At 41.5% G+C, this 13,656-nt stretch overlaps 1 protein-coding gene and 1 long non-coding RNA gene across 2 annotated transcripts in view; one reads left to right on the top strand and one right to left on the bottom strand.

The window, feature by feature from the left end:
• The window catches only part of LOC109471666, a 2,721-nt gene extending 2,334 nt beyond the window's left edge, over positions 1 to 387 (bottom strand). Inside the window, exon 1 of the long non-coding RNA XR_002140317.1 lies at positions 112 to 387. This is a non-coding gene — a long non-coding RNA (uncharacterized LOC109471666). The remainder of the gene's footprint in view (positions 1 to 111) is intronic.
• Positions 388 to 3,152: 2,765 nt separating this feature from the next.
• LOC109471659 (extensin-3-like) lies at positions 3,153 to 3,680 on the top strand. The gene has a single exon (XM_019770996.1). The coding sequence runs from the start codon at positions 3,153 to 3,155 to the stop codon at positions 3,678 to 3,680; it is 528 nt and encodes a 175-aa protein (XP_019626555.1).
• Positions 3,681 to 13,656: the final 9,976 nt, after the last annotated feature.

Raw genomic sequence — 13,656 nt, 5'->3', positions numbered from 1 at the left:
ATAGCCCATAACGGTTAACGAAAAGGGCATGCAGTCCCTCATCAAGAAGACGAGCAGGATCATGACTGGTTTGTTTTACATACATCTTCTAATATGTACTCTCGTACTTACCGAACTAGAAGGACCGTCCGTTATGTTTGGTCAAAATTATTTTGCTGGCAGACGGGCTTCCGGGTAAGGGGAGGGGGCGACGAAGATTGCTCCGCTCGTAGCGCCGCTATTCCGGGCGTGTGAAATGACATCGCATTTCCCCTCGACTCTCAAGCCTCTCCAAACACGATTGCCGATCATCGTAGACTCCGGCGGTGCCATATATCGCACAGAAAGCGATGTAAACGCCTGATTTCTCCACCGACTGTCCGCCATTTCCTCTAACGGTTTCTAAATGGGCGCCACTGTAGTACGCATGTGTACGCTACCTGGCCAATCAGCGCTAAGTCCCTGATGTACAGTGCCCGGATTATCCAGGCCTGGGATTTATCCATCTTGTGAATAATAAAAGGACTTTGCTGAAAAGTTGTCAACTTTCATGCTTTCATGTTTACAATATATATATTGACATATAGATGTATGTATGTAAGTAACATTACATGTATTTATGTAACGTTATGTATGTATGTATATATACATACAAAATACACACACACGCATATATATTATATATATATAACATACATAAAATTTATTTATGTGCATTATATATATATAATATATATAATAAGGCTTTATTCAGGGGCCTGCCCCTGTTTAAGGCTTTATTCAGGGGCGCGCCCCAGGTTTAAGGCTTTATTCAGGGGCCTGCCCCTGTTTAAGGCTTTATTCAGGGGCGCGCCCCAGGTTTAAGGCTTTATTCAGGGGCCTGCCCCTGTTTAAGGCTTTATTCAGGGGCGCGCCCCAGGTTTAAGGCTTTATTCAGGGGCCTGCCCCTGTTTGAGGCTTTATTCAGTGTAAGCCTTTAAACAAGGAAACAACTTTGAGAAGTTTATGCTTGATGAAAGGGTCAACTTTTATACATGTAGACAACCCTGTTTACTGTTATGTATTTTATTTCTTTGCATTCAGATAGTGAGATGAACATTTATCCACATTTACCCACATATACCAAAATTTACCTGGTAAATATGTGTTATATGCGGGTAAATATTGTACATCATATTTACCAGGGATTTACACATTTAGGGTAAATTTGGTAAATCCCACTTTTCGTGCAGTGACAACGGCAAAAACATTCAAATTCCCCAGTTATAACGTTGATGTTACTCTATAAACAGCATATAAAAGTCAGTAATATAAGCAAACTATCCTTCTACCTTTCCTATCCTAATAAAGGTATAACGTTAAATCGTAGGCAAGACCATCCTGAGGTAAACATATTGCATTTGCTTGCAAATGTTACCTTTCTAGTTGTGGATTGTTCCATGTATGACAGCGAAAGAAACGTTCTTTTCGATTTTGTGTCAAGCAAATACTCCCAAATTAAGTATTTAAATAGTAATACTATTCTCTATATTTCTCTATACTATTAGTATAAAGAAATTTATATTCCTTGTGGTCTTTAACAAACCAGCTCTAACTACTCATACAGCCAACTACATTTATAAGATTACCAGAAAGCGAGAGGAAGTTGAACGTACTTGTGTACTATAGCAGTTTTATTATCAACATAGATGATGTACTTTGTCAATATGTGACCTGCCTTTAGCCCAGTGGGGCAAAATGAACAATAAAGGTCTTCATTCATTCATTATTGCATGAATTGTCAAGCTGATGGTGACACCAAAACCAGAGCAGAACAAAACATGTCTGACAGCACGACGACTGGCGCCTTGCCACTTAGCACCCACCACATGGCAGACAATCCTAACAATGATGCAAATCAGGGAGTGTCCATGACAAAAGAACAGCAATCAACAGACTCTCGTGAAAAGTTGGTCACACTTGAAAAAGCCATGTTGAGTCTGGAAGAAGGCCTTGCCTGTGTAAAGGCACAATCCAATAGTTTCGAGGTAAATGTGGCAACGCAACTGGATACTATTATGAAGAAGATGGAGACAAAGGCCAGTTCAGCCGGAAGCGACACTGAGATAAACAAGCTGAGAGAAGAGAATGGCAAACTTAGAAGCAGAGTGAAACAGCTAGAGGAACTAGTTTCTTCTCTACAGGCAGTGTCTACAAACATTCAGAAGGACGTGAGCGACATCAAACTTAGCCATGGTACACTCAAGGTCAAAGTCGCGAACATTAAAGAATCCATCCAAAGCGGCGCCATGACGAAAGATCACCCTACTCCGAAGCAACCCGCCGTGATGGATTATTCCATCATCACCAATAACCGTTTTGAGGTGCTTGAAGATAGTTCCACAGAAACGGTCCCGAACGAAGATTTGGAAACCAATCCCAAGGAAGTCATACGGAACTTGATACAGAACACATCATCGCACAGTACCGCCCCTAAGTACACAACTCCACAGTCACCACTTCTACGAACTCTAACCAAGACCAAAAACGAGTAGTACTTATTTATTGGCGATTCTAACGCACAGAAACTGAAACCTGAACTCCTATGCCCAACAGCCAACATGCCTAGGCCTTACTGGTCTCCGACCCTTGACAGTTCTTTGACTTCCTTGGAGCAGCTGTCCCAGGAACAAAAGCCTGACACCCTGATCTTACACGTCGGTACCAACGACCTCATGGTAAAATCAAGGGAAACGATCATCCACGAATTTGATACAACAATAAGTACGGCACAATCATTGTTTCCCAGTGCAGAGGTTGTGATTTCCGCGGTCCCTCCCAGGAGAGCCTCCAACCGTCGCCCTCAAGTCAACGATGACGTCAGTGAAATAAACAAGCATCTAGAGAACATGTGCCAAGCAAACGATTCACTGACGTTTGTTAAGCACCCTCAACTCTGGGATAACAGCGACCACAACAACCGCCTGTTCGAGAACGACGGCTACCATCTGAATTGAGATGGCGTGAAGGTTCTGGCCTACAACATAAAAAGGCAGGCAACTAACTCGCTCGGCCTTCAACGTGAGAGGCGCAAGCAAACAAAACCTGCACGGCAGTCACCGAACTCCCCCAAGTACCGAGGCTTCACTCCAGGCTATCCTCGGCGGTACAATAACACCCCAAGGGATCGGAAGATGAACAGCGGGACAGAAGCAGGTGCTTACAATCCCAGTCAGAGAAACACCTACCGCTCCTCTGACACACCTGCTTCCAACCTCCCACCGCGTCCTAACCGCGGGTACGAGCAGCCGTCGCGTCCTAACCGCGGGTACGAGCAGCCGTCGCGTCCTAACCGCGGGTACGAGCAGCCGCCACGTCTTAACCGCGGGTACGAGCAGCCGCCACGTCTTAACCGCGGGTACGAGCAGCCGCCACGTCTTAACCGCGGGTACGAGCAGCCGCCACGTCTTAACCGCGGGTACGAGCAGCCGCCGATGAACCTGCCAAGTTCCCGTCCCCCGAGAGACCACCCGACCCGCCGCAGGATTCCAGCCCCCCACCCCCATGTCGTGGACCATGGAGTGGCCCTCCGTAATGGAGGCCTACGGAACCCCCTGGATGCAGTACGGCCCCCGCCCCTTCTGGTCACCCCCACCGTTCCCGCAACGCTTCGGAGACTGGCATACATCATTCGGACCCAGCGAGAGACTTCCCGGCTTTAAATAAATTATCATTATGTGCTTCCCTCATCGGACTGCAATATATAAGGGAAAAGTAACTTCAAACTGTAAATATTTTGGTTTATCTCTTGCATTTTGGAACATTCATGGACTGGGTAAGAAATTAGAGGATAGTGACTTTATGAAACAAATAGACGGATTCGACTTCTTCTCGCTCCTAGAAACGTGGCATACAGGTGAGGTACACTTTACAAATTATATTAATTTTACTAGTACTAGATCTAAAAGTAAAAAGGCCAAACGTAACTCTGGGGGGATTATATTCTTATTCAGAAAGCAATATAGAAATTTTGTAACTAAATTAGAGAGTAAATCGGAGGACATTCTCTGGGTGAAAATTGACAAAACGCTATTTAACATGGATAGAGATATTTACGTAGCATCAATATATATTAGTCCAAATAAGTCAACTGTACATTGTAATAGAGCATACGACATTTTCGACGTCCTTGAGGACGAAGTAGCACAGTTTCAAAACTTTGGGGAAGTTATAGTCGGTGGGGATCTAAACGCCCGTGTAGGGGACTTAAAAGATCACGTGGTAGACGATGGACTTATGGCCAGCCATGTTCTTCCCGATAATTACGACTTCGACCACCCCCTCCCCCGTAACAATATGGACAGAGGTAAACCCAACACTTTCGGCAAAAATTTAATCGACCTATGCATTAATAGCAAATTAAGAATACTTAACGGCAGAACTCCCGGAGACGCACTAGGTAGACCTACCTGTTACCAGCCTAACGGCACCAGCGTGGTTGACTACGTCCTAGCAAGCGAGTCGACCCTTCTTCGCAAAATCTCGTTTTTCCACGTTCATCCATTGTCCCCCCTTTCTGATCACTGTAAGTTGTCACTAATTCTGCAATGTAGCCCAAAACAGTCACCCGAAAAAACTACTATAACCACCCGTCCTTACCGCAAATTTGTTTGGAGTTCCGACTCAAAACAAAAATTCACAGATATCATAAACAGTGCATATTTTTTCTTCAAACGTCCGTATACGTAAGTTTATGGCAAAGGACTACGAGTCTTCACCAACTTCTCTCGATACCGCGTTAAACGATCTCGTTCTTCCTTTACAAGAAGCCGGTAGAAAATCCTTAACATTACGGAGCACCAAAAAGAGACGATCGTCAGGTAGTAAACAGAATAAAAAGTGGTTTACAGAGAATTGCGCAGCTGCGAGACGAAATCTAAATAATCTCGGCAAGCTACTTTCAAAAAACCCACGAGACCCTTTTATCAGGGGTCAATATTTCAAAACGAAAAAAGAATACACTAGACTAATCCGAAAAACGAAACGAGATCACAAAAATAACATCTTTCAAAAAATAAATTCATTCTCTGTTAATAACCCTTCGGCGTTTTGGAACCAGCTTAAACAATTGAAATCAGACAAAATAACAAAAGAAGAAATTATTGACAGTGAAACCATCCACAGTCATTTTAAAAACTCGTACGGCAGAGAGACAAACTCAGGTGAATCCGAAATGAACAGCAATGTTCACATGCAAATAAGGAAAAATTGATTGAACTAGAAAATGATTTGTCCAACTGCAATCCCCTAGATATAACAATACAGCAAACCGAAGTCAGACAAGCAATTTCCCAACTGAAAAATGGCAAAGCCTCGGGCAGCGATATGATACTAAACGAAATGTTAAAAAGTGCTGCGCACATCCTGACAAAACATCTAACTAAATTATTCAACCTTTTCTTATCTTCCGGCTACTTCCCTGAACAATGGTGCACGAGCCATATTGTCACTCTGCACAAAGGCGGCGCTAAAGACAACTTTAACAACTATAGAGGTATCTCTGTAATGAGTTGTCTAGCAAAGTTATTTACGTCAATCCTTAACAACCGTCTTACTAACTCTCTAGAAGAACATGCACTCATCTCCCCAAATCAAGCAGGATTTAGAAAAAAACTGTGGAACAAACGATAATATCTTTGTAATTGACTCACTAATATCCAAATATGTAAATACTAACAAAAGATTATATGCGTGCTTTGTTGACTTCCAAAAGGCGTTTGACTCCGTGTGGCGCGAAGGTCTAATGTATAAATTACTTAGCTCAGGAATCAGAGGAAAATTCTATAGCCTTATAAAGTCCATGTACGCCAACCCCCAGACTTGCATAAAAACCCCGTCAGGTCTCACGCCATCTTTTATAACCAATAAGGGTGTTAAGCAAGGTTGCAATCTCAGCCCGACACTTTTTAATCTGTTTATAAATGACTTAGTTAAGGAACTAGACAACCCAGAATGTTCTCCACCCACTCTTCACAATTTACTCATATCTAGCTTACTTTATGCAGACGATGTAGTTATTTTCTCCAAAACCGATAAAGGATTGCAGTTTGCGCTAAATAAACTTAACATATTTTGTTCACACTGGAAACTGCAGGTAAATCTAAAAAAGACAAAGGTCGTAGTTTTTAACAGAACTGGACGAGCATTTAAAAATGTAAAATTTATGTTTGGTCCAGAGAAAGTAGAGGCCGTTACTTCATATTGTTATCTGGGTGTGTTGTTATCTGCGTCTGGCAGCTTTTCTTTGGCTAAAAAAGAGTTGTCCCTTAAATCACGCAAAGCCATTTTTGCTATAAAATCCCTCATCCGCTCACCGATTTCTCTAAAGGCTCTTTTAAGAATATTTGATTCATGTATTAAACCTATTATGTTATATGGCTGCGAAATCTGGGGCAAAGAACACTTAATCGATACTAGTCCAATTGAACAAGAAAAACTGGTTATGCCACGTGAAAGAGATACTTGACAATAGCGGTAACTCGTTCATTTGGCAAAATAGCAATCTACATGTAAACAATAGATTTGTATGTGTATCGTTGAGAAAAAGACTAACAGACATGTATATTCAAACCTTCCTCCACAATTTATCTATCAATAGCGGCAAATTAAGATTGTATAGAAAACTAAAATCTGACTATAATATGGAAACCTATCTGCATCACCCTGATTTTGAGCTAAGATCATCTCTATGTAAAATGAGACTAAGCGCTCACACATTAGAGATAGAGAGAGGAAGATATAAGAAACTGCTTGTAAGCGAAAGATTCTGTAAATACTGTACAGAGGGAGCAGTGGAAAATGAAATGCATTTTCTCTGTCAGTGTCCTCATTACGATTTTGAATGAAAAAAGTTATTCAAAGAAGTCGCCAATATTTCCCCACGTTTTTCATATTTCAACCAACAACAAAAGACTATATTATTGCTAAAGTCTCCCAACCCATTTATTTTTCAAACAGTCGGACAATTCATCTCCCACTGCCTCTTGAGAAGAATTCAAACCCCCTAATAGCAAGAATAGTTTAATAGAATAGCATAGAATAGACTAGATTAGAATAGCAGTTATTTTGTTCCTATTACCTGGTCACATGTATATCTACTTTTAACCCTGTATGTATACCAACGTTATTAGGTTTAAGTAGAGATAGTAGGTTCGATAAGTATATCGTACACGTAGAAGTTTATGTTAGCAAATAGTCTTATAAGTTATATCACCACATTTTTCTTGTTAATGTCTGTATGCAATTAGCCCTCGGGCATGAATTTGCAATAAACATCTCATTATTATATTCTCGCCGCAAAAGCGCCACCTTCATTGGCTACATTACTAGATAGAAGCAGAACTCTAGTCAGAAGCAATGAGGAAGATATTTGACAGATATTGAAACGTAAGCGGGTGAGAGACATTGCGGGTTGTGTAAAATAATCTACATATCCTTTATTCTACCAATCTAATGAAATAGTTTCCGGAAATCTAACACTACCCTTTACACTAGGAAGGATTGAGTTGCATGTGGTTGGCTTCAGTCCAGCGGATATCAACGGCGTTTCCGTCCACCTTCACCACTCAATTGCATCATAAGTTGAGAAAAAAAGGAGTTATTCTGCTAAAAACTATGACAGGTACCAAATTACCTATATCCCACTCAAGCATCCAGACTATAGCATGTACCTTACAAAGCCGCTGAATTACCAACAAATAAACATGACCAAATACGCCCTACCTATCATGAAAATACATGTACCATGCCAGAAGTTATAACCGTAAAGAAATCCGGCGCCAACCCATATGTATGGTATATCTAACACACAACCTTCTCGGCGAAGGTAATGATAATAAATCAAACCCGGATGGGGGGGGGGGTAGTTTTATCGTATGTTTTGGATGAATGGCCCAAAAGTCGTGCGAACGTCGCCGATTTGCTAAAAAAAAGGTCGTTATTATGCTAATCAGAAGGTAAGGGTTTATATGTCGCTCTTGTGGTAATATTTGAGTTCAGTCTATCACAGAATTCCTGTTTGTGTTTATTTCTGCCAGTCCACTCTATTACTTTGGTTTTGCTAAAACATTCTGACAGCTAGCTAAAAAAAAAAAATAATTTGTCAAACTATTTCTTTTTTAGGAGGATAGTCTGGTCTTACCCACTGGGTCGTACCCGTAAAAGAGGTACAGGCGTATTGGGAAGCGATCGCCCGAGCCTCTTTTAATGTGATGGCGTCGATTTTATACCCAAAAGACATTTTCAAATCGGGCGACCTTTCGGCGATCAACAACTACGATCGAAGCTTGGAGATACAGGCATACCCAAACGGCTATATAGTATTCAATAGGCAAGACTGTGTCCAGTAGGTCACTTTGTGGTACATTGATTTAAAAAAAAAGATGGGTGGAACTGGTGACCATTGGTACTGTTAATTTAGGTGACCTATTTCTGAGCACTTCTACACGTAAACGTGCTTCCGTTGCTACGTAATTAAGTAGTTATTAGGTCACATAACAGATAGACGCAGAGAAAACCCCCGCTGTAGGTATGTATATCCGCAGTTTAACCTTTAGCACACTGCGCAGCCATTTTGCTAACAAATCTCTAATTTCAGAGGATTAGACAGCAGGGAGAAGGTTGATGCATCTGTCCAAGACAAAATATTCCCGCTATTATTCCACAGGTTAATGAAAATAGGTGTGCTGTACTGGAGATCTCTCAAACACATCATTTTTAAAATCTGTGGGTAGTGGCCCTGCGGTGGTCAATAGAGGTGACGCATTCCTTAACATACAATTTGTCCTGTGCATCCCCCCCACGTTGGCACCAATTCACAGACCCTCAAACTTGCCCCCACTGATCACGGTGCGCAGTCATTCTATTACGGATAGTTTGTTGCATTTTTACACATCTGTCCACGCAAACAAGTAACTAATAAACACAGAAATACCCACAACTTTTGCTCTCAATTAAGAGGATGCTAACACGAATCAAGTTTTAGATGCCAACCTTGTGCCGAGGCCGGCCAGACGACCACAGCCATGATGAAGAGCAGAAACATCCTGCCCGTCTGTAGAGCTGAGCTCGACTGTGATTATGCTTCTGCAGGATGCAGGTGTTATATTCAGACACGTGGATACAGAGCGCTGATTGGTGTGTGGCTCGGTATCTCCTCACAAAGTCCACACCACATCCTTAACAACAGCGGCGCGCGGTCAGAACAGTTTCCGTGTGCGCATGGGGAGGACAAGCAGTGCACTGAACATTTGCTGATCTATAAGTATTATTTAGTGTTGCATTCCGTATCACACAAGGTCCCGTGGAAAAGTACTATGAAAGGTATGGCATGTGTGGGCTTCAGAAAAACAACACCGTTCTGTTCAGAGATTTTAACTCCTAATAACTTTTTTTTCTGTGAAATGTTGGCTATTGGCAATGGACTGGCAACAATAATCACGTTACGAATAAATTGATGTATGGCCAGTTCACCAAAATCTATTAACCAACGCGTCAATGTACAGCCTTTTCATGTTATATTCTCAGCATTTTAGATATATATACCTAGTACGCTCATTTAAGGTACATGTAACTTTATCAAGATGTACGTTTCGATACGGAAATGACGGCACATACGTACTTGTACAGACAACCCCAAGCATCCTCGCGGTGGTGACAGTTATGACTGCCCCATCCGTAGTGGCACATCATCCATCCATATCGGATCCGAGCCTTGGCCGAAGAAAGCGCAACATTTTGCTTCAGCCGCCCCCGGATAGCCCAGCTGACGGCAGACAACTCCCTCGTCTTCAATACCCCATCCGTTATCACAGATCGTTCCCCATTGGCCGTTATAGAACACCTCAACATGTGTTTATAGTTCTTGTCAGGTTGCAGATGAGAAGAATATGTTGAAACTACTGAAACATAATGATTCATAAATTTATAATCTCTATTGAAATGTGAATATACATAAAATACAGTATATATATTCTCTTCTGCTCTAGGGTCTACACAGGCCAGCTCCTCGGCTACAGGGCCAACATGTCTAATTTCTTGTTCAACTAGGAATGTTAAATATTACAGCAGGGCCACTGAAACGTTGACAGAGAGATATCTTTTTTTTATTTATTCCAACATGTAATAACCAGACGTGGTGATGGCACACTCAAGTTTTATCAACATATATTAATGCCGCCACCAACACAGGGGACAAATACATGACAGGACAATACTCACTTACACCTGAGCTAAGTGTGGAAAGTCGTGTAAAGTGCCTTTCCCAAGGGCACAAGATCGGTGGCATGTCAGGACTCGAACCCGGGACTCTTAGTTCCGACCCCACAAGAGATATCATATGCTAGTGTAGCCTCTTCCAGGCTTCGGGAGGTGGCTAGAAAAATAGATAATGGCCGAGACGTGTAAGAAAGGATGTCCCAGCTCGTGAAAGGAGAAAGAAGCTAGCCTGTTGTTAGACAAATTTACGCTCTCCAGTTTGGGCAAATTCTTCACCACAGCGTCCAAGCTGATGTGCGTGATTCGGTCAAACTCGAGATCCAGGTTTTCTAGCTTTGGTAAGTTGCGAAGAGACGCCCAGTCCACGGTTTCAATGCGGTTAAATTTCAGGACCAGCGAACTGAGATGTTCCTGAAGTGGAACTTCCGTCAGGCTCTTGATACAGTTGGATGAAAGATCCAGGCAAGTCACATCGGGTGGTACGCTTTTAGGGAGTGTTGTCAAATGTAATTTCCGACAGTTTAATGCTACCCACGGAAACAACCGACTAGTTTTGTTGTCAATGGTACAGTCTTGTGGGAAAGCGACTTGACCTTGGCCTTTGTCTACCTAAGACTTACCAACATACCAAATATCATCATAATCCATACAGGCGTTTTGAAGTTATGCTGACTACAAATGTGCGGAACCACAAACACACACACAGACAGACACGCCAAAATACCTCCATTTTTCATGGACGTAATCAGCACCGACTTCGGTTTGGATAGCTTGAGGCTGTAGATTCTTTGATACCTTGACTGACAGCTCCACGTGTGATCAGAGAATTTGATTTTAAAAAGGAAAAATGATAGTAGGAGAAGAGACAAAAGATCACATTGCTACCTGTTGGCTATGTCGTCATCACAGAGAATCTCTGTCATTGGTTAGCAGAGACGTGGGCATAAAGTGCCCGGATGTGTGCCTCAAAACTTTTCACAGAAACTTTTACAGACGGAACGTTTAGCTAGTAAGTAGATATCATTCCCACTTTATTCATCATCATTTCATTGCCTTCGACTGAAGGCTATGCCTTCGGAGAAGGTTATGAAATCGGTTTTGCACTGTTTGGCAGATTAGGCACGATAACTCTTGAAGGCAAGGTCCGAGGTTCACGATTTTTGGCAGGCAGGTTGATTTAGGGGTGGCCATTGTCCAGGCTAAAAATGGGATTCGTGGGGGGTTCCTAAGTCACTGTAGTTGACCTTGGTTTTTGGTGTTTTTTCCTTGTCATCAAGATATCTCGAGAATCCTTAAATGGATGTTCATTATTTTTAGTGGGCAAGTTACCGTTGAAAATGCCGAGGTCAAGTTCAAAGATCGGGCCCCGTGGGGGTTTCTATGTCACTGCAGTTGACCTTTGTTTTTTGTGTTTTTCCTTGTCATCAAGATAACTCGAGAATCTTTAAATGGATGTTCATGTTTTTTAGTTGGCAAGTTACCATTGACAATACCAAGGTCAAGTTCGGATATGGGCTTCGTGGGGGGTCCCCACGTCATTGAATTAGAAAGTACTGCAGCGAAACTTCTGGTTTTTAAATCTCGTGATATGAACGTGCTAGGGTCATGATTTTTAGATGGTAGGTAGCTCTCGTGCTCAGAAAGAAGTGCCGTAAGTTTGGGCCCCGTAGCAGCTTGTTTGGGAAATACAGAGGCATTTGTTTGAAAATGTTTGAAGTAGGATAGCTCAAGAACCGGTTGACGGATTGTTGTTATTTTTGGTATCTCGGTAGCTTAAGTGATGCTTGACCTAATTTGCAGAATATTTTGCTAATGACGATTCAGTTACATAATTAAAGACAGAAGTCTATATATTTGCTGGGTTCTGTGATTAAACAATTAAAATGGTGGCATATGTAATCAAGAGGAAGAGATTTTCATTATGTAAATTGTGAGTAATTAATAGAGAAATCTATATGTCATGCGTAGTCTGTGTGTTGATATAATAGAACAATTTGTATTCCCTTTATAAGTATAGGCAAAGGTTTTGCCTTGTATATAGGACAGTGTAGTCAGGGTTAAGTAGGTTATGGTAACAAAATGACAGCAAGGGTTAAGAGTTGTTTGTTGAAATAATAGTAATCCTGAAGTGTTCTTTTAAGAAGCGAAGCTACCCTGGAAAAAGCAAGGTAGTAATGTATATTACAAATAGGTATAATGAAAAGTGTTTGAAAGAACATAACAAGTGCCTGTTAAACTTTTTGTAATTAGTGGACCATGAGACAGCATTCGAAGTGCACGGTTTTTACTATATGGTAAGTTTAACATGACTAGTTATGCGTTTAGTTTTAAAAGTTGTACGATAGTTTAGCCACTTTAAAGAAGTATTTGTCGTCTGGTTTGTTTTTAGCACAAAACTAGATAGGAAGGTCTCTGTTCATTCTATGTAGTAGGTATAGATAGTGTGAACTAGATTCAGGTAAAAACAACACTGGCAGCGTGTAGAGTTTGTTGAAACAACAGCACCCGTGAAGTGTCCTTATAACAAGAGTCTTAATATATTTGTTCAGGCAACAGGCCTGACAAGTTAGTACTGTATATCAAAATAGATGCTAGTTATGACACTTTCTTGGGCGCTTTTAAAATCATATCCAGTTGGTTATAAGTAACTGTTATTTTGCATATCTTATTACTTGGATGTTTAACCATTACCACCACATTCTGTGTGATTTCTATATGCTTGTCAGTGAATTCACCAATGATTACATTAGTTGCTTTAGAATAAGAAGGTTTTTGGCCCTTGACTCACTAAAACATTACCTCTTTGTTTCACAAACCACCAGCCTTTTAGCCTGACTCTTTCATCAGATCGCTTAAAGAAACTATGGGTTGTTTTCAAGGGCAAAGGGCAGATCCACGTGACACATCTGGTACACTGACTGTCTATCACATGGGCACCGTTCAATATAACATCGGGGGTGGGTGGGGTGGTAATGCACACATGTCTGTGAATTATATATATAACATCCATATCATGGTACTATATTGTGCAAGGCATTCATAAGATGACACATAAAATACGGGGCAAGTATTCGGTTTCCAATTACACAAAAGCAAGTTGAAGTGGTGGAAAAGTTACATAGTCAGCAAGTAAAACAGGCCCTCGGCACTACATTAATTTCCATATGAGAACAGACTGAGGGCTTAATTGTCAACTTCATATGTAACTTCGTGAAGAATTTATCAATTCTTTCAATTATGTCCTGCAGGCCCAATTGTAACCTCAGTCCTGAAGTTCCAGTCCTTACCCTTGAACCCCCTTAAGTCCGGGTCTGCCTAAATACCTCAACCGACCTCAACCGACCGCGTAATGGGTTAATATGCAGTATACATGGGCCAACAACCCTTTCCAACGCTCTGGATACATTGTCTATGCTTGTATGA

This window comes from Branchiostoma belcheri, unplaced genomic scaffold (assembly GCF_001625305.1).
Source record: "Branchiostoma belcheri isolate BF01 breed outbred unplaced genomic scaffold, Haploidv18h27 scaffold252, whole genome shotgun sequence".
NCBI classification, from domain to species: Eukaryota; Metazoa; Chordata; class Leptocardii; order Amphioxiformes; family Branchiostomatidae; genus Branchiostoma; species Branchiostoma belcheri.
This window is presented reverse-complemented; position numbering and strand designations above follow the sequence as displayed.

Bases quoted from the DNA above. Each gene is read 5' to 3' on its own strand.
- LOC109471659 (XM_019770996.1), top strand. From the start codon at position 3,153: ATGAACAGCGGGACAGAAGCAGGTGCTTACAATCCCAGTCAGAGAAAC.